Raw genomic sequence first — 20669 nt, 5'->3', positions numbered from 1 at the left:
GGGTGCTCTGGCAACAGAGTCAGCGTGAAGCCTGGAGACAAGACAGTTAAATACATTCCCTTGACCAGCACCCACATTTTTCAATGCCTTTTAGAAAGCTGCTTTTGCTGGGGGGGGGGGGGGGGGGGCAGGGGGAAGCAGCGAAGAGATCAAGACGTCAGGAAATGCTTTTGCTGACTTGGTGTGAAGAAAATATTTTTCTTATCCAAAATGTCAGAAGCAGCTGAATAAGCCACTTCACCTTCCTTCCTTTCCTCTCTTCCCTCTCTAGGCCGTCTGCCTCTGCAAAGAACATTTCTTCAACCACTTGACATCCCATCTAGCATATGTATTTGCGACTTATTCTCCTGCATGGTCAGCTCCTGGAACTATTCAAAATGGTGGACACCTCTTGGTTTGGCTCCTACCTTGCATCAATGGGCACGGCAAAGCCTTCTGCTTGGATCCATCACACACACACGGTGCCACAGAAACAGAAGCTGAAACGACAGAAAGTGAATTTTCTTTCTGGGATTCTGAATCTCTCCACTATAGTCTTGATAGTTTACAAGCAGTAAATTTGTGGACTTAAGCCCATTATGCTTGAAAGTGCTGCATACTGCAAAAATTCTTGCAGGAATTTGAGTGATTTCTGCTAGGAAGTGTCATGCATTGCTCCCATGATCACTATTACAAAGTATGATCCTAATTAGAAAAAAAAAAAACCAAACAAAAAGTACCTTTGTATTCGGAATCCTGGCTCTTTGCTAGCCTAAGTGGTTATTTCCTTCCCCTTTCCTTTGGATTTCTGTGTTCCTCTAAGCCAACACAGGTAAAGAACAGGGAGTTGGATCCCTTTCCTACAATACTGTACATCAGCAGGAGCTTAATATATCCTAATTGCATGCACCTGTACAGCCCCCAGTACAAGCACCTTGTGCACAACATAGTGCCCAGGATCATTATTAACAGTGATGATTAATGGATAAATATCTGTCAGAAACAGCGTGGGAATAACTGATCATCCCTTTAGGCAGGGGGATGCACTGGATGACCTTGCAAAGTCTCTTCCAGCACCATGACTCTGTGATAACATGAGCCGAAAAGGACTCCATTCTTGATTTTCGAATAGTGAGATGTTTGTGGGGCAGCAACTATCAGCTAGAAAAAAAAGCATCCTTACGTCCGCAAGCAGAGCTCATTGCTAGGCGTGCAAACTTCTCGTGACATGTAAAATTTTCAGGAATTTTTGATCATAGAATCATAGAATGGTTAGAGTTGGAAGGGACCTCAAAGATCATGTAGTTCCAACCTGACATGGGCAGAGACACCTCCCACTAGACCAGATTGCTCAAAGCCCCATCCAGTTTGGCCTTGAACACCTCCAGGAATGAGGCATCCACAGCTTCCCTGGGCAACCTGTTCCAGTGCCTCACCGTCCTCAGAGTAAAGAATTTCTTCCTAATACCTAATCTAAATCTCCCCTCTTTCAGTTTAAAACTGTTACATTTTAAAACTATTTCAGTTTAAAACCATTAATGATTTTCTTCAAAGTATTACGACACTTTACTTGTACTATGATACTACCTGCCCATGACAGGCTTCCCATTCAAAGTGGTGCTTTTAGTCATGTCTGTAATGTATAAGCCTGGAACTCGAGCATGGATTGCAGTAGTTAGAGAATTCAACCCAACAATGCATCATACAACTACTGTTTTCTTATCTGCTTCAATGGAAAGAGGTTTATGTTAGAGAAGAATGAATGAAGACGACATATCTCGGAGATTTAGCTTTTTGTAAAGCCATTCTTCCTATCTTCCACAAGAAAACAAAGAACAAGAGCACACTTTAATAAAAATATCATTTTATTTTAAATAAAGATCCTAATTTCTAAAGGGGAGAAGTATTTCAACTGGTGAAACTTTGTTTGATGAAGGTGTGAACAGAAATGCAGTGGCATGAAGCTGGTGCCACTGCAACAGATCATGTGCGTGATCAGGTTTGTTCCCAGGTGGTGGCTGCTCCTAGATAATTAGGCAATGCCTTCCCCGCTGCCCCAGCAGCCAGTAGCTCGGGGGCTGTTTCTGCTGAGTTAGGTGACTTGTCCTGAACTACATTTGGGAGTGCTTACAGGATTTTCTCTGTCGGCTCAACTTCAGCTTGTACTAAAAGAGTGGTAGCAGATGGGAGGGAACAGGTACTTCTCAGAGCCCCATAGGTTTTTGCATGGTGTCTGCCTGCAATCTTTCCACAGGTGCTCAAAAGCCTAGTTCTAGTTTTCTCCAGTTGCTCCTGCACATTGCCTGTCACTCATCTCACTGGGTAGGGTCTATGATTTTTGCTACCTGCAAGTTAAGCTGGTGAATTTTGAGATAAACTGTGATAAATGGGTACGTCTGGGAAAAAGAAAAAAAGAAAGTGAACTGTAGTAAAGACTATGGAAGTAGAAGAAAAAAGAATTAGAAGAAATTAGGGTACTACTCAGGAGAAATGCAAAACAAAGCCCCAAAAGCACTTTGGCCATGGCAGTAGAAAGTGCTGCTAACAGCACAGCTGTCTCAGCACCGGCTAGAGGGGAGACGTTTCTCACTCAGTGCACTGCGTTCCTCTCTGTCTCTCTTGCTTAAAACAATTCTGGCTTTAATGCCAGTAGATATTTTGGCTTTGTCGAGGTTATTATTAACAAACCACTAATTACTAAGCTAATAGTTTTTTTTAAAAAAAAAGCAATTAAGGCCTATAAAATTCATATAAACTCTCTGCTTTTGTAGGAGTGGTCTGGCAAGGATGGTAGAGTCCATTGCACAGCGCTGAAGGTAAGTCCCAGCTGGCTTCCAGGCAGTGTAAGTCATCAGGTCTGTGGCAACTCGTACTTCTCAGCAGAGGTGGGAGGGGATCTGGAAAACTGCATATTGCAAGATAATAAAAGCTAGTTTTGAATTTGTATTTGATTCCTAGGTGGAGGAATGTTCAACTATTGATTGCTTAGTAATAGCTCTGCAACAATTAAGCTGAAGCAATTACTTCCGATCTAGGTTTCTTTCTGGTTAATTTAATTAACAAAGAGAAATGCTAATCTAGTAAACAACCAGATGAGTTAGTACGGGTTTATCTTTGAACTTATAGGTTGAATGAAAAGCCCTTGGCTTCATCATCTTCTCCATGTCTGCTTCCTGCCACCACAGGAACAGCCTGCCCAGGGAGGTGGTTGAGTCACCATCCCTAGAGGTATTTAAGAAACATCTAGATTTGGCACTTCAGGGCATGCTCTAGTGACAGAGATTGTAGGGGGGTTTTTTGTGTGTGTATGGTTGGACTGGATGATCTCAAAGGTCCTTTCCAACCATGAAGATTCTATGATTCTATGATTCTCAGCTGGGCAGGACACATTTTCACCATCCATTTGCACTAAGTGTTCCTTACTTCCTTCCTTTTCACTCTCCTGCTTAAAGCTTTAGCTTTCGTAGAGACCTATCCTCAAATGGTCACCACGTCTTTTATTCATGTACATACAGTCTGCAGTTTTCACATAGGCTGGGTGAATTTCACTTTTATACCATACATTTTAATAAATTTTCAGCTAGGGAGGATTTAATTCCTCTTTAGAATTATCTTGGTTGGACCATCAGAGTAGGCTGAAAAGATGCTGTGAAATACTGAAAAAGAGGAAAAACTAGAAACATACAGATGTTTATCATTAGCTAACTGCAGGGCACTACAGGTAAGTGAACTGAAGTGATAAATATGGTTTTTGTAGAAAATCACAAATCTGTGTTGCACTGTTCATCATGCTGCCATGAATCTCCAGGTGCTGGCAAGGGTAGGGATCCTCTTCAAACATTGGAGCAAGAAACACTGTGCTGCTGTTATATCATTGTCACCAGCATTGTCTCACATGCTCAGTTGTAAAATAATTATAATAGAAATGATCAAAACTGGACTTGAGTACACCTTAGATTATTCCTGCCAGAGCTGGTCGCTCTCTCTATGTTTCAAGCTGGTTTGACAGGCAGGCAGAGTGTTTTTAACTTTCCTATACCTGATCTGAAACTGCACACATATTCTGCGCAAATCCAACTCTCATACTGCCTTGCAGTGCAATCTGCTCTTCAGTATCACCTGTATTCCTTTTGTGGTTCTTGGCTTTTTTTTAAAAAAAGAGAACAGAGAAAATATCATGAGCTGAAAAATTTCCCTGTAACATAGCTTTCTGCCCCTATTTACCAGCAAGGTGTGTGGATATTTTGTAATGTTTAATTACTCCTTCCATTCCCATTGCTGATGCTTGGCTCTCATAGAATCATAGCATGGTTAGAGTTGAAAGGGACTTTAAAGATCATCTACTTCAACCTCCCTGCCATGAGCAGGGACACCTCCCACTAGACCAGGCTGCTCAAAGCCCCATCCAGCCTGGCCTTGAACACTTCCAGGGATGGGGCATCCACAACTTCCCTGGGCAGCCTGTTCCAGTGCCTCACCACCCTCAATGAATTTCTTCCTAATATCTAATCTAAATCCCCCCTCTTTGAGTTTTATACTGTTATGCCTTGTCCTATCACTATACTCCCTGATAAAGAGTCCCTCCCCATCTTTCCTGTAGGCCCCCTCTATGTACCAGAAGGCTGCCATAAGGTCTCCCTGGAGCCTTCTCTTCTCCAGGCTGAACAACCCCAACTCTCTCAGCCTGTCTTCACAGGAGAGGTGCTCCAGCCCTCTGATCATCTTTGTGGCCCTTCTCTGGATTTGCTCCGACAGATCCATGTCCTTCTTATGTTGGGGGCTCCAGAGCTGGATGCAGTACTCCAGGTGGGGTCTCACCAGAGCGGAGTAGAGGGGCACAGTCACCTCCCTTGACCTACTGGCCACGCTTCTTTTGATGCAGCCCAGGATGCAGTTGTCTTTACTCTCCTAGTAGTTTTTTCCTTTTGCATCAACAATTATTGATTTCTGTGTCCCCTTTCGAGGGTGAGAGACACACAGCCAGATGCTGGTGCTTGCCCAGCCTTGGAGTTTGGGATTTCTTCACCAGTGGGGGCAGGCAGTAGTTCCTTAAGCCTGGGGTGAGGGAACATGAGTCGTGTTTGATCAAATGTGGTCAAGGGCCCAATCTTACTTTTCTTTTTACCATATCGTGGCCCCATGGGAGTATTTTAAGGAATTACTTAGAAAATGAGTTAGATCTCATGGAACTTGGTTTGTGACATCTGCCACCCATTATTGAAGGTAGTTGCTAGAGGCTTTCAAGCTCCTGTACCAGAACAAGAAACAAGAACAGTTTTGAAATTTGAGTATAGACACAGAGCTTTGCTGAAAGCCAAGGCAAGTGCAAAGATAACCATGATTTCCTGCTGAAATTCATCTTTGTGCATACATCCTTTTAAGGTTAGTAGGTCAAGAACACCACTTTTGGGTGGGTGGGTAGACTGGAGACAACTGAGGGGTCAGAAGCTGCGAGCTAATGCACAGAACAGAGAAGAAGCTGGAAGCGTACAGCAGTGCAGGTGGACAGTCCTACCAAAAGCCCACAGAGGGGACTTCTGGTTTAGAGTCATCTGTTGCTGCACATAAACTATTTCATGATTATTTGATTTTTCCTGTGTCCAAGAAATCATGCACTTAAATATTTTTGCAAGCAGTCTGAATTGCGATAAATGTTCCTGGTTTTCTTGCAAATTGCTAATTAAAAAAAAAAAGCCTTTTAATTTTACCCAGCTATTTAGGTCAAAAAAACCTATCACTGTTTATTAACATGAGGCTTATGTGGGACAGAGATCTCAGCTATCTGGGTGACCTTCCTGTATGATGGGTTCCTTTTTCTGTGTTACAGTCACACAGCCTGTGTCCCGTGTCCTGCTGGAGTACTTCTGTCATTGGAGAGCGGAGGGGGTTCAGCTTTCACCATTATTTTCGAGTCACTGAGTCATTTGAGTACATTTTTTTTTTCTGGTAACCACCCATGACTATTATGGGATGTGTGTGAACACCCCCTCCCTCCCACAGGCATAAACCTTCCTAGCTGTTCCCCTGACCTCTACGCAAGATCGCACCCAGCCAAGCACGCAAGTGTCTGCATGTGCTGCGGTGATATCTGATGTTGTCCTGGCGGCCTCGCAGACCTTGCTGCTTCTGTACGCTGAGAAACAGAATTTGTGAATTTAGGCAACTTCTTTTGTTTTCTTTTCCTTCTCTACAAGGATTAATAAATAGCTGAATTCTACTTGGCTTGATTTTTTGTTCTGCTCTCAGAGCTTGCTTCAGTACATAGCGATAATTTCCTGCTGAACTGCTTCTGCTGCACTTTGCCTGTTTCACTTCCCTTCCAAGAGAAGCGACTTCAGAGTAAATACCAGACCAGCACGCGGTGTGTGTCCTAGCCAGGGTTGAATGTGACCACATAGCCTTGTGATTTTACCCAGCTCCTGATTTCACCAGCAACGGCTTCTGGTTTTGAGCTAGAGAAATGTATGTTTGCTATGAAGAGAGCGCCACGTTTTCACCTGTGAGTTCTCAACCATCCACACGGAAGAAGTTGTCTCCGAGATCCCCTGTGCAAACTACCCACTCGTCTGAGCTGAGAAATTAAGAGAGAAGAGCCATACCACATTCAGAGGGTTTTACCCTAGCATTTTCAGGTCCTCATTTTATTATGAGGACTGGAAAACCACTTTGTATGTGTGAGAGAGCTCAACATAATAACAGAAACGACATTGCTATTATTATTTCTGTGCTGGAGGAGGTGCTGCCCGTGGCTATGTGAAAGTGCAGAGCTCTCTTCCCTACAGAGCTTTAATGAAATCAAGGGGGAAGAGGAGGAGCAGGAGCTTGTTGCAGCACCCTGCAAGCTGTGGGTTTGGTTGGAGGTGCAGCAAGGGTTATCCAAGGGCATGTCAACATGCAGCCAAGGTGCGTTGTGCAGACACCCCTGAACTACAGCATCCCAATGGACCTCTCTGGCTCCAGGAGCCCCCAAGGAGTATTTCCAGGCCAAACGCAGCAGGAGCACAGGGCGTACCAAGCATGCCCACTCCCCAGACTAAAGGGTTTCCATCAAAGATAAAATCGAGCCACTGCTATCAAAGCCAGGCGATGCTGTGACATCCCGGCACTGGGGCTTGTTGGGGAGCAGAGCCCCTGGGCGGAGGGGACAGCCCGTGGAGCTGCTGTGGCTGCCCCTCCATGGCCAGGGGCTCCTGCGCAGAGCGAATGCAAACCTCAAAATCCACAGGCTGCTTTGTACCCGCCTCCCACAGGCGTAACAGGGTGCGTAGTGGTGGAAAGCCGGGACTTAGAGGTGGAGGACAGTTATTGCAAAAGGCAAAAAGAGGACAGCAAGCTGCAGTGCAGCCAGGCAGGCTGCATAGCTTCTGCCAGTGCCAGGTGAGGACACCCCTCCTGGCTTGTCATCTGCATCCCAAAACTAGGAATCTCTCACAACTGTCACAACAGACCTCTGTCTTAATGAGGAAAAAGCAGTGGTGGCCTTACCTGCTTCTTTTATCTTGGGAATTTTATTTGGTGTGAGGGCAGCATGGAAGAACAGATGAGGTTACTTGTAGAAAAGCAAATATTAGCGTGACCTGGGCTGGCACTGCTGGAGTCACGGCAAGGCAGAGGCAAAGTGCTGAGATGGAGACAAGAATGAGAAGGGCTGAGATATGAAGGGTTTAAATGAAAGCCTGAATCTGAAAGCGTGTAGATAGAAGACGAGGCTGTTGAGAGGAGTAGGATGGTCAAACCACCAAGTAGGAAGGCAAGACGTACAGTCTGGGAGGAGACGGTGGGGAGGGAGGGAAGTCATAGAGGCAGAGGTTGCAGTCAGCCTGCATGGAAGCATCAGAGAGAAAACAGCACAGGTGAGAAAATATGAGAGGACAAGAGGATGGGTAAAATCATGTCAGCTGCTACCATTTCTTAATAATTCAAATTATAATCTTTATAATGCAGATTATCAATAACTTGAGCTATTCCATTAAACTTCTGTATTCAATGTTGTGAGGTGTTTTCACAACCACGTGAGGAAAAGAGACAAGGTTTTTCCCCCACCCATAAAAAAATTCTGAGCAAATTCTTCTGTAAAAGTCTGTGATGCCTTTCATGAAGTTATGTGTCTGGATTTGATCTTTGAAAGGAATTTCATTCTCTTACATTACACTCTTTTGGTCTTGGTGGAGACTGATCTTGAACGAAGCCAGTTTTGGTGGTAAAAGGCATTCTATCCAAGCCACAGGATCTCTGTGTGCATCCCAAGTGACAGGAGTTAGTTTAATAACTCTGCACTGATACCAGTAGCAAAATACCTGTAAATGTATTCTGAGGCAAAGCTGAGTGTTTGCAATATGGGGAGTTTTGTTGGTATTTATTGGCATTTAAACCTATAGACAGAGCCAGCTCTGATGCTCTCAGCTGTGCTGACAAAGGGATGTTTTTTCTGCCCTGATGCTACGCTGGCCCCAGCCAGCTCCCAGGAGAGTGGATGGGCCAGAAGACAGGGTGGTCCTGGGAGACCGAAGATCTGCAAGGATTTTGCTGGGCTCTCTCTTTCCTTCCCCTGCCCTCCTCATTAGCTGCCCCATCCGTCTTATCCCCTCTTCCCAAGAAATGGGGTCCCAGATCCGCTCCCCACAAAACCTCTCTGGAGCAGATGAAGTATACTGAGAACTTCTACATAAGAAATGACATACTTCATAGCCCACTCTTAGAAATGTTCACTCTCCAAGCTTCAACTTCAACTGGGAAAAAATCAAACAGTGTTAAGATGACTGACTTAATTGCAGACTGTACTAGGAAACATTCTGTGTTAGAAAGCTTAAACAAAAATTCAGAGTTGAAATAGAGGCTTTTTAACTCTTCTTTTTACAGAAGTAAGAAGTACTCTACTTCTCCAATTAGTTTACTGATATTTAGAAACATTTCATTCCTGAGTAACACACTTTCTCACTTGTGTTTTTTGTAGTTTCCCAATTAGGGTGGAACAGAAAAAAAAAGGTTTTTCGTAATCTCCTGAATGAAACGCAGTCACCAAACTTTGAACATGCAGTTTCTTGCTGCAGTAAAGTCAGTACTTGGCAGTAGTGATAAACTGTACAGTAGGTATTGCACAATCGACACCACAATAAGCCATATTTAGAAGGAAGCGTTACAAACTGGGAGACACACCCCCAAAAAAAACCCCAAGCCCCCCAACACTCAGTGTTCATAGCCAGACATTTCTTATTGCAATTTTAAGATCAGTTTTGGAGGATGCCTTCCTTAATCAAATACGGTTGCCTTTAGAGATTAGTGTTCACAGTCTAATCATGCTGCATTTAGCTTAATTTGCTTTGCTATGGACTCATTAAATTCTTTTCTTTTGGTCAGAAACCCTGCCATGGGTTGGCAGAGGAACAGGAAATCTCTGCTTGGTGCTACAGTGTTGTGTCTGCTCTTTCATTTTAACCCATAGACTGGAGGGTGCTCCAGCGAATTATGGCTGGGTCACTCTTTCCTTCCTATGTAAGGATCTCACAATGCCTTAAAACACTTTGTCAGCTGAACAATTGGGACTTACAGAGGGAGAAAAATTATTCTGATGTCAAAAATGGCTTAGACTGCCATTAGATCAATTAGTTCTAACGTTTAATTTTAGATGACCTGAACCCCTGATGGCAACAATCCCTACGAATGATGATAAATTTTCAAGGATGCTTTCATCCCACCTGAGCTTGCGATAGATCCAGCATTTGGGGGTCAAGAAGAGACTTTTCTGAATTGCCACTGTCATCTGAATGGCTGCTGCACACTGAGAAAGGAAAGTGCACTTTAGGACATACATGGCAACATTTACCTGCTATTTGAACTGGAATCTGTGAATCAGAGTACAGTCGGAAATACTCCGTTTATTGCCACAAGCAATAAATGGTGTAGGTTTTGCACTACTGTGCAGTGTAGAAATCACTGTCCTCGCCGAAGTTTGGAAATCCATTAAAAGGCTATGAGCGGATGTGTCATGGTCATCCCTATACCTGCAGGCATGTGCAGACAGATGTGGTACCTTTCAGTCTCACCTGGGCCCATGGAAAGTGTTTTGTCACACACAGACAGTGAGCAGTAACGGATATTTTAATTGCTGGATGAGCTGTTGCCTGGCATTAGCTCTAACTAGATGCCCCGTGTGCTGTAACGCTCTTCACCTGCAGCTGAACTGCCCTGAGAAAAATGTCTAACCCTTCCTTATCTTTGGTATCTTCAAAGCAAACCTGTTTGAGTCCTCCACCAAAAAAGAAGGCATGAACTGGCTTTCAGAGAGGATGTCGAATCCAGTCTGACCAAGCACTGACAAGAACGTCTTGTGGTAGCATAACTGGTACGGCTGTTACAATACGAGGAATTATTTGTTTTTCAGAGATATGTCAGTCAGAGGTGAGACCCACAAGCACACACGAAGAGTCAGTAAAACAAGCAGAGCTACCCTTTTAGCAGCATACCTTAAAATAGTTGGCTATACCGCACTGGTGCAACCACAGCTCTTGGTACTATAGCTGTGTCCTGGACACACTGGGCAGTATATTTGTATGTCTTTCCATTTTCTGTGTTATTCATTGTATTACAGAGAGTGTCATTTAGAAGGAGTAATCTGTACATGTTGGCAAAGAAGGACTTCTGCCAGTAATACCTATTTTGTTCCTCTAAACAGAGCAAATGGAGCATAAGCTCTCTCTACATGAGATGGACTTCCTGGGGACTTTGACGGCAAACTTATCGGATGAAGACACTATGGAAAAGCTTTGCTTTAGGACAAATGGGCCGTGTTTTTAAGGAAGACAATGCTCAAATATTTAAGAGATTTTCGTACCACTAAGAAAGACCTTCATTATTTTCTTTTCTGGACTATTTTTCCTTAAAGGATTTAACTGCATAAAATGTTTGCAGCTCATGCTGAATTCTCAGTTCAAGTATTTGATGACAATTTTCCCCATGCTTATTTGCTCATTAATACTGGTAAGTTCTGAAAGATGTTGTTTATGCTTGATGCATTCGCTAAAACTGGAATCACCCCCCTTTATCAACTTTTGAATTAGGATAGTTTGAAGAGAACACGCTGCTAACTTGAACTTTGCAATATTTGGCTCTCTGGCTTTACGTTGTTATCCCAATAGTAGTTTGATTCATCAGTTTCTGCCTAAAGCAAAACTCTCTTAGGAAGTCAAGGTGGATTTGCTCAGGTGAAACCTGTGGGATTATTCTCTGTTGGAAAATGAATACAACTAGATACATATGTGTGTAGAAGGACAAACTGCTTTCAAAAAGCACAGGTAATGTAACATTAACAAAGCAGTGTAGCGTGTACTGAACTCTGAAAATTTCTTTTTAAAAATTAAGAAGCATTAAGAAGAATTCTTAATTAGGAATCTCTAAGAATTAATTAAGAATAAAAAGAATTATTTAAAAAATTAGGAAGAATTATGAAGAATTGATTTCTCTCACTAGCTTTAACCTCTGATATTATTTATTCTTTAAAGATTTAACTTGCAGGACTGCTAATCTGTTGTTCGTTGGGGGCTTGCTTTGTCCAGCTACCCTAGATGAAGATCCTCTGTCTAGTCATCAATTACAGATGTTAATTGGAGAGCAGGGAAACTAATCCATTGCAGAGACGTCCTGCACAAGGAAACAAACAGATGAATAAGATCTTTAGATCACTACTAGTGGTTAAGTATCTGCATATATGTGATGAAACATTGCCTGTATTAAGCTTTCCAGCAAAAAAAGAACTGCATTTGAACAAAAGTGACTGAAGGGAGAAGCTGAAAACTTCCCCCCCGCCTTTTTTTTCTTTTTTTTTTTTTTTTCTGTTGCATGACAATGCAACAGGAATTACTACTTAAAAAAAAATAAATAAAAAAAAAATCTGCTGGTGTGTGTTTCCTGTTCCAGTTTGTTTAGTCACAAGTCTGAATTAGATCTCTCTGTTGGTTGGTTTCATTACTATAAACAGGTCTTGTGCTTTGTTTCGATACATCAAAGCCCATAGCCAGGCACAGACAGGTAATGTAAAAGGGGGTGAGAAAGTTTACAGTCTTGCTTCATTGTTTCTTTAAGCCTTCCAGACAACGGTCGGAGGGATCACCCGGAGGTTAAAAGAAGGCTTGGCTGTTGGTTGTTTTTTTTTTTTTTTTTATAAACTGGTTTCTCTTTTGTTCCTTTTCTAGAAACCGCATGTAACTTTAGGTCAGAAAAGGGTAAAATGTGGCACTTCTTCAACCAGCATTACCGCTGCCTTGGGGTAACCGGATCAGGCAAAGGTGTAGGCTCCTCTCCCTGCTATGCTAACGCCGGCAATGCGGTACTTCAGGTGAGTACCAGCGGTTTATTTCTTTTCAAATCTCCATCCACCCGAAGGATGCAGATGCCTGAGGAGGGTATTTTCTCATGACTGACACTGCCAAAAAAAAATCACTGGTTTAGCCCTTTAAAGATAAAACGGAATCACTCCCTCCCACAGCATTTTTACTAAAGCTGCTCTAAAAGTTTTCTTCCCTCCAGCCTTTGCATCTCTCCAGGTTTCCCTCTCTTTTCTTCCTTTCTTTCTCTCTCTCTCTTTTTTTTTTCTTTTTTTTTTTTTTTTTTATCTGCCCTCTTAAAACAACAGGAATGCTGCACTGGCCCTCAGCCAGCCAAGGCTCAGTGAGCAGGGTAAAATTTCAGTTCAGATTTACGGGAAGGTGTTGGGAGTAAAAATCTGGTTTGGTGAGTTTAAGGCAGGGAGTAGTCAAAAGACAACCTTGCTACTGTGAGTGCGGAGAGAAAGGGAGGAGGAAAGGGGGGGGATAAAAAAACCACACACACCCAGGCTGTGGATGAGAGACCAATTTTTCCCTTGTCCGAGTTTCAGTGCATGTTCCTGAGCTCTTAGACCTTATCAAGTTTGTAGGCAGAAAGTCGGGTCTGGGAGTGGAAGAGCCGTGTACTGCTGGCCAGGAGCTCAGCGTCCCGCTCAGCGCCCTGGAATGTGCAGCTTAGGGCAGGGGCGAGCAGGGGCTTTAGCTTAGCTGGTACTAATTGCAAGTTTTAGTGCTCAAAAACTCTGTTTAAAAAAAAAAAAAAAAAAAAAAAGAAAAGAGCAAAGAGCCAAGAGAGGGAGTTAAGGCTGGGAGAGCTGTTGCTCCAAGCAGCAGCGTGAGGAGTTGCTCAACTCTCGTTTAGCAGCGGGGTAGAAAGGAAAATGCATTAGGTTGCTGCCCCGAAACGTTGCTGCTGCTGCGAATGGTGCTGGGCGCTGAGGCAGGCTCCAGGTAGGTACCGTCACTTTTTGGTTTGCTCTGCTCTTCCTGTGTCCTTACCTGAGGCTTCACTCTTCTGTGATTGGGTTGACAACATAAGAGGGCAGAAGTTCGCTCAGAAAATACATTTAAAAATATTTTTAGGGGGAACAGGCAAACGGAGAGGACTGCAGAGATTCTCGGTGGAGTTTCGGTGACTCTTTCCAAGTGACAGATTCCTGGTGATTCTGAGGAAAGATGACAGATGAGAGGCAGAAGCAGGTATTAAATAAGGACAGAGAGAGAAGTGATCTGCAGATCTGAAAGTTTTAAATTAAACGATGTATGTTTCTCCATGGCAAAGAGAAGCCACAGCGTGACATGCCTAATGTCTTCAGAGGAAATTTTGGAAAGAGTATTTTGTTTGTATGGCTGTTTCTTCTTTTTCAACATTTAAAGTATTGTAGTTCATGTAGAAGGTGGAGTTGGGGCACAAGTGACAGAGAGGTGACAAGAGGGCTCTGAGATAGGCTGCCGTCTGCCAGTTTGTTATAGACATTAGCATAAGAATGGGATCTTATCTGGGAAAAGTTTCTGATGACCATTTAAAATACATGTATCGATCAGGAGGTCAGGCATCTCCGTCACTCTGAGGTATGTGTGATTAGATGAGAAATACCAGGGACTCCGTATTCATGTTAAAAGAAATAACTGATTTATTTTTCTTTTAGAGGGAAAGCTCCACAGCTCTTTTCTTCTTAGGAATTTAAAATAAAACTTTGAGCTACAGCCAAAGTATTCTAATAGTTAAAGATCACTGGGACCTATAAGGTCACAAAATCCCTCCTAAATTTTATCAGCTCAAGTGGGCTGACCTGGTAGAGGGCAGAAGCATCAGACCGGGCTGAAATGAGCCGCCTGAGGCTAACACAAATTGAATATCGGTGCCTTTGTGTGCCTCCTAGACTTTGCAAACGATAATTTGGACAAGCCGGCAATTATTCTTCACCAGTCGAGCCAAGTTCACATGATGCGAGAGGGGGAACTGGGGCGTCTTTTGCAACCAGGGAGGCAGCCAGCGGCTGCCAGCGGGAATGCCAGCGGGAATGCCGGTGGGATTGATTGCCGGGGGGATTGATTGCTGGCGCGCTGCAGGTGCCAGGCCGCGGGGGCGAGAGGTCGCCCGCCGTGTTAAGCAGAGCCTGGTATACAGCTGGAAAACTGGAAGGCAACGCGTGCTCTGGGAGAGGAAACAGAGATAACGCCAGGAATACGCCGCTGTTGGGTGTCCGGCAGGCTCGTAGCACGAGTGCTAAAGGGTAACAAACTGCTGTCTGGGAGATAAATGAAGAGACAAACACTTTTCTTGAGCATTTGTTCTCTCTCCCCCCTACTCCCCTGCAAATTCCCATCCCGGGAGAGGTTTCTCTCCTGGCTTGTTTTAGAGCCATGCATCCTGATGGAGCTGAGGGCAGGTGCTCCCACCTTGCCTCCCCACCTAGGGAGACCCCAGCTCCCTCCCCTGTTTTTGGATACCAGCCTCTTCTGAGACACGGGCTCTGTGCCCTCGGTGGTGTTAGGGAAATACCTAGAGCTGGCTGGCATGTAAATACGGTTGCTAGTCATTTCCGTGCGTCCCTGCGGTGGCCCGGGATGCGAAACCTTTGTTTGAAGTTTGTGAAAGTAAAGGAATGTGCTGCCTCAAATACACCAGATTAAAAAAAAAATTTGAAAAACTTTGGAACAAAAGTGTTTCATATAAGCAGTGAAGATGGCAGAGCCTTCAGGGAATACTGTTTCCGTGGAAGTTTGGTCTGAAACCTTGACCTTGCACGGCCCACACCTGGCTGGCTTTGGCAGGGCTCTCCCTGGCACTAGGATCTGCTTTGGGGTCTGCCCAAATTTTGGGGTCTTAGCTTCTTCCACATGGCAGAGCCCCCTTGCTCCTTTGCTACCACTCTGTGAAATGCTACACCTGCAGAAACCGTGAGAACACCCAACAGAAGGCGGAGGGGTTTGATTTTGCTTGTTAGGATGTATTTTTTCCACTGTCAGCTGTTTCCCCCTGTGAAAATTAAGACCGGTAAAAAAAAGTTGGAAATGATGCTTTTTTGGTAGCTGATTAAAAAATATTTAATCCTAGCAACATAGATGGCAATTCTAACGTGTAAGTCTATGATGGCAAATCATAGACTTATTGTTGTCTCTGACTACAAGAGAAACTGGTTCTTATGGTTTTAAGTGTATATTGAAGTCCTATTCATTGGGTTGGCAATGATATATTCAAAATGTATTAATATCCTACAGCTAGAGAAGATCCAGGGGTTACTCTGGAGTGGGTATGCAAGCACCTGTTGGTTTACTGTAGGAGCCCACAGCAGTATTAGAGTGACAAACTCCAGTGGATATTATACTACATTTATAGGTGAAGCAATAATATAATCTTGGCTTTTTCATTTAAACCGCTGGCCCTGATCACCTGTGCATGGTTTCCCAAATCAACAATGCTCTGATTTATTGAGAAATGTAATAGGGGAAAATATGTGCTCTTTGTGAAGAAATGTTGCCAGATCCTATTCCTGTTGAAAATAAGAAATCAATGACTTGGATGAACGTAAAGAACAGGTTTGCTTTGTGGCCAAGAAGCAAATCTGACAGACTGACTCTGAAGGGACTATCTCTATGCCTGTGGACGGGTGTATGTAGTCGTTTCTTTCGTCAGCAAGTTCAGATCTGCAAATTACCAATGACCTAAACCCACAAATCTGTCCTTATATTGTAGTTGAGTCACTTTGAAATTTGTTTCATATGGGGATTTTTAGGTGCCATTTTCAAGGTTGTAAAATGGATCCTGTGAACAGGATATTTTTGTGTTCTGCTTTAGCAGCAGGAAAGACTCCGACCTTTGTCTTTCCAGTAAGAGGCCTAAAATAATATTTCTTTCTGCTGTTGTTTTTTTTTTTTTCCAATAAAATGCTTCTGGGTACACCTAGCTCTTGCCAAGATCAGGAACATCTCAGTAGCCTTGCTGAGACAATGCAGGCTTTGTATAGCTATGGCTGGTGGGGTTTTGGTGACACAGTAAACTCAACAGAGCAAAGCAACTTCTTAGTAACTGCAAAGCTGCCTACCTGATATTTGAGGGCATTTTTGTCCTTTCCAATCTTTCATTTGCCATGATCACAAGTAAGAGTTCATTTGAAAAGAAGAGAGAGGTTTTGGATATTTTTTAAGAGCGTGTCTTACAAAATATACTTAGAGGCTGGATGTTATCTTTTACCTAGCTAGGTCATAAAGCTGAGACTAAATCAGCACAGATGGGCTTGTTTGGCATAAGATGGATAGAAACTAGAAATGCACGAGAATTCTTGACCAAGTATGATGAGACACCAGTAACTTTCAGCTATTTCCAAAGTGGGCATGGTTTAGCCGGCCACTGACCACTGGAATGCTCTCTGTCCTAGTTGCCAATGGGAGAGCCATTGGGAGATTTACTCTGGAGAAGCACCACCCCAAATGATGTAGCTCAGGATTTGCATTCATGTTTTGGCCTTTTGAGTACCCAGTGGACATGCTTGAGTTCTACCTTTGAAATAGACTGAAACACTGTCTCTGCATTTCTTTCTTTTATCAGAGAAACTTAGTAAACTCCACCGCAAGCCAGCATGTAGGTTCAGCCTCAGCAAGTTGAGTTCTCAGTAACATTAAAGACGTCATTAATTATTGCACTGTCATAGACCTGGGATTCCTGACCGGGGTGTTGCTGCTGCGTGTGTACCTGCTCGGCAGGCGGAGGGCAAGGACTGTCACTGCTGTGCAGAGTATATGCATGAAATACCCAACGAGAGGCAAGAGATGGGTCAGACGTGGGGTGGAGCACCAGGAAATGGTGAGAGGGGTCAGCTGGGTACAGAGCAGGCACAGCACGCTGGCAGCCCTGCTGCCGTTGCACTATTCCGGCAGCCCTGCTGCTGTTGCACTATTCCAGCCGCAAGGGAGAGATTTTAGAAGGAATTTAGGAGAGATGAGCAAAGCTTCTCTGCAGTTATGACCAGGGAGGTAGTTCCATGGAGGCGTTACAAGGGAAAGCAGAAAGGTACTTGATGGGAAGCATAAAGTGGGTGTTCAAAAGGTGCAAAAGTCACCCATTTGCCACGCAGCTCCACCTGCCTGCGCGAGCGCCGTGCATAAGGACGCCTTTTATTTTATTTGTTAGAGAATGGAGAGCTGGTCAACAGAAGCACAAAAAGGAGCAGCACACTCAAAACATCAGGCTATGAAAATGATCCTTGTATTAGTATTTGGAAGATGAAACAGCAGATCAAGATTGCAATTATGAAAGCAGAGAAAAGGATGTCACCTTTACTGAGCTAATGCAACGGTGAGGCCCTGGAGAAGTGTTTTAGCTGTGAGGGCAGATAGAATAGGCAATGTCTCTGACGTGTAAGTGGAAAGCATCAACAGATCTTAGCTGTATCTTGAGAGCAAGGCTGCCCAAATACAAACTGTGCCCCGCCTGCAAACAGAGCCAGAATTGTCACTGCGGAAAGGAGAGAAAAGACATTTCGGGTATCCCCTGAGAGTAGGGTTATTAGGGACTCTGTTTTATCCACGTTGAGCTGGAATCGATGGCTAGGCTTTCATCAGCCAGGCTTTCAGAAGACAGAAAAAGTGGCTGAGAGTCACCAGCTAGACTGGATATTATGGGAAAGCAAATTGAAGGAAATCGAAGTATAGGGAGAATTTGCAATTGAACTCGGTAAATACCAAGACGAGGCTTAAAAGCAAAAGAGAAGTCATCAGGGTTGATGGAGTGGAAATCACAGAAAGGCTGAATGGTGGGACATAATGGGGGAGGCTAATGGATGGTGGTGAATGGGAGCACTTGAAGGTTAGTGCAGGGAAAATTCAGCATTAGAGAGCCTGCAGTTTGAGCAGTGCTTGCTGAATAAATGGTCTTTTTTTTATGAGTAACAGAGAAGGATCAGGGCAGCAGAGGAAAGGAATGGGTGAGATGGACACAGCATGACAAGGGGGTGGTATGGGTCATCAGCATAAATCAGCAACAGCGAGAAGAGAAAAATAGAGAAACAAAACTGGAGGAGGAAGGTGGTGGACATGCATGAAGGGGAGGTGTCTGCAGGGCTGGAAAGGGAAGGGAGCAAATGAGAAATGAGGGATCCTTGTAAAGAGGAGGAGGAAGGAGAAGGCAGGGGGGAAAGATCCACTCATGGAGTATAGTCTGATCCCAGTTAGGGAAAATCTGAGACAGAGATGCTTCATCAGGGTTTGAAAGCCTTGCTGTTGAGGCAACAAAGTTTCAGGACCCGGGGAGGGGGAAGTGTGAAGAGACTGTGGCTAACTGAGGTCCTTATAGCTGAAGTGTGTGCTGGGGTGAGAAACAGAGGGTGTGAGGACTGGGCAGGCGGCATGCAGGGTGAGACTGTGGGAGCTCTCAAGGTTGGGGAGGGAGGAAGAGCCGGAGCTGGGAAAAAAGGCACCAAAGGCAAGGAGGGAAGGTACAGTCAAACACGAACGTGCACGCAGGGACATGTCCTCGAGATGTTTTTACAACAAAAGAGCACGTTCAGCTCACCTTAATAAAATATTCACATTATTAACATGACTTTAGGCCATGTCCACGTCATGTGCATACTTCTGGCTGTAAAATTTCTGTTGGCTGTGGGTGCTGCAATTTCACCAGAGTTCATGCACTGGTACCCACATCCTACTGTGAGTGCTACTCCTCATGGGGAGCGTTTCACTCTCATTACTACTCCCATTAAAGATAGCACTAATAAGGTGCCTGAAGCTCACAGGAGCATAGTAAAGTTGCAAGCAGAGAAAGATTTCGTGGGTGAGTGTATTCAAACTTCTGGGACTGCAGTACAGTCTGTGGGTCTTGAAGATTGACTCTGTCCTTGGCTTCTTGGCTTCATGAAGTGGACAAAAGACCCATCTTATCTGACTTGCTGAATGCACACGTTTGATGGATGGGAAGCTGGAGGCACCTCAGGCTGGATCAAGGAGATCTGAATGTGCCCACTGTTCCTGCCTGTGGTGTCTTACTCAGTGTTTATGAAGTAAACAGCGTGAGGAGATGCTGATGGCAAGGTTGTTTGCTCACCCTGAGCACCCAGGCCCAGGGCAGCTGCAGATGTACCCAGCAGTGCTGCACAGCCCCAGGACCCAGGAGGAAGATTCAACCTGGTCACCGTCCAAGCACGCCACAGTTGTCCTGCAAGGGAAAAAAAAAAAAAAAGTTGTTTTCATAGAAGCTAATTGTATTGAGCAATTATAAACAAAAAGGCTTCTACGTGCCTTTTCCACATACTGAAGTCCCAAGTCTCGTCTTACCTGTGTGAGTCACAGGTCAGATTGTACGTGTGCAGGAGAAATATTCCCAAGGGCCACAGGGGTGGTGAGGGGTGTCTGGTACATGGGGAGGGTGCTCTGCCTCCTGCGGCAAGTGATCGCTGGGAACGCGGTCTGAGATGGGCAGCAGCTCCTGAACATATCTGTGGCTTCTCTCTTCCTCACTGCCTTGTAACATGCTAGCCTGCAGCCCCTGGAGTCCTTACTGATATTGGAAAGTCTCTTCTCTGACCTGTGTTTTACCATGGGTATTTACAGGTCCTTATTCGAGGTGCTGAGAAGATCAGAGACCATGTCTTCCCATGTTCAATTTTTGTTTCTCTCGAAAATCCTGGTTTTCTGCAGGTATTCGTCTGCAAGCAGCAAGACAGACTGACAAACAATTTTAGTTTTTACTGTCTGCTGACCTTATGAGTCTAAGTAAGAAAATTCCTGTCGGAATTCCTGTGCAAATTCCTGGCCATTCCAATGGCCACCTGCCTCGGGAAACTTTATCAGCTCACTGTCTGTTTGATATATGGGGCACTGTATAAAACCTACAGTTCTGAGGGATGTGAAATGAACTGCCAGAAGCCCTGAGCAAGCGCAGTTACGTATTGCTGAACTGGAGGTGCTGGTGGCCTTAGCTGTTGGCTTTCTCATCAGAATAAGAGAAGCCCAGGGCAAACGACTCTTGCTCACAGAGCAGTTCCAGGGCTTTTTTTCCTCTAGCTACAGCATTAGCTGGGGGCTTTTTGATTCCTGTCATCTCCCAAAGTTGGGTTTGCGGTGATGTGCTAGCAGGAAGAGAGGCACCATTAAAACACGTCACGGATTGGAGAGAGGTGTGTTACTTGCGATCCTGCTAGCCCCTGGGCTGTGGGGCTGCTGTGAGCGGGCTGTTGGCACTGTTGTGGTGTCCATCCCATTGGTAGAGCAACACAGCAGAGGGCTGAGCCTGTTCGACCAGCCTCAGCTTGTGACTTTCCTGAGGAGGCTGAGACCTGAGCCAGATCCTGGCATTTTCATCTGTAGATCACTGAACCTTTTTTAAAACAAAAAGAAAAAATAAAAAAAAAATTATATTTTTTTATTTTA

At 44.3% G+C, this 20669-nt stretch overlaps 1 protein-coding gene across 3 annotated transcripts in view; it reads left to right on the top strand.

The window, feature by feature from the left end:
• Positions 1 to 11894: 11894 nt before the first annotated feature.
• The window catches only part of RBM47 (RNA binding motif protein 47), an 81675-nt gene continuing 72900 nt past the window's right edge, over positions 11895 to 20669 (top strand). Inside the window, exons 1-2 of one of the 3 annotated variants that reach the window (XM_063336579.1) lie at positions 11895 to 12003; positions 12168 to 12310. In XM_063336579.1, coding sequence (XP_063192649.1) covers positions 12282 to 12310 — 29 coding nt within the window. In that variant the 5' untranslated portion in view covers positions 11895 to 12003; positions 12168 to 12281. Of the gene's footprint in view, positions 12004 to 12167; positions 12311 to 12894; positions 13251 to 20669 lie in introns of those variants that run through there. The other 2 variants (XM_063336581.1, XM_063336580.1) reach the window with 2 other exon arrangements.

Source organism: Chroicocephalus ridibundus, chromosome 5 (genome assembly GCF_963924245.1).
Source record: "Chroicocephalus ridibundus chromosome 5, bChrRid1.1, whole genome shotgun sequence".
Lineage (NCBI taxonomy): Eukaryota > Metazoa > Chordata > Aves > Charadriiformes > Laridae > Chroicocephalus > Chroicocephalus ridibundus.
This window is presented reverse-complemented; position numbering and strand designations above follow the sequence as displayed.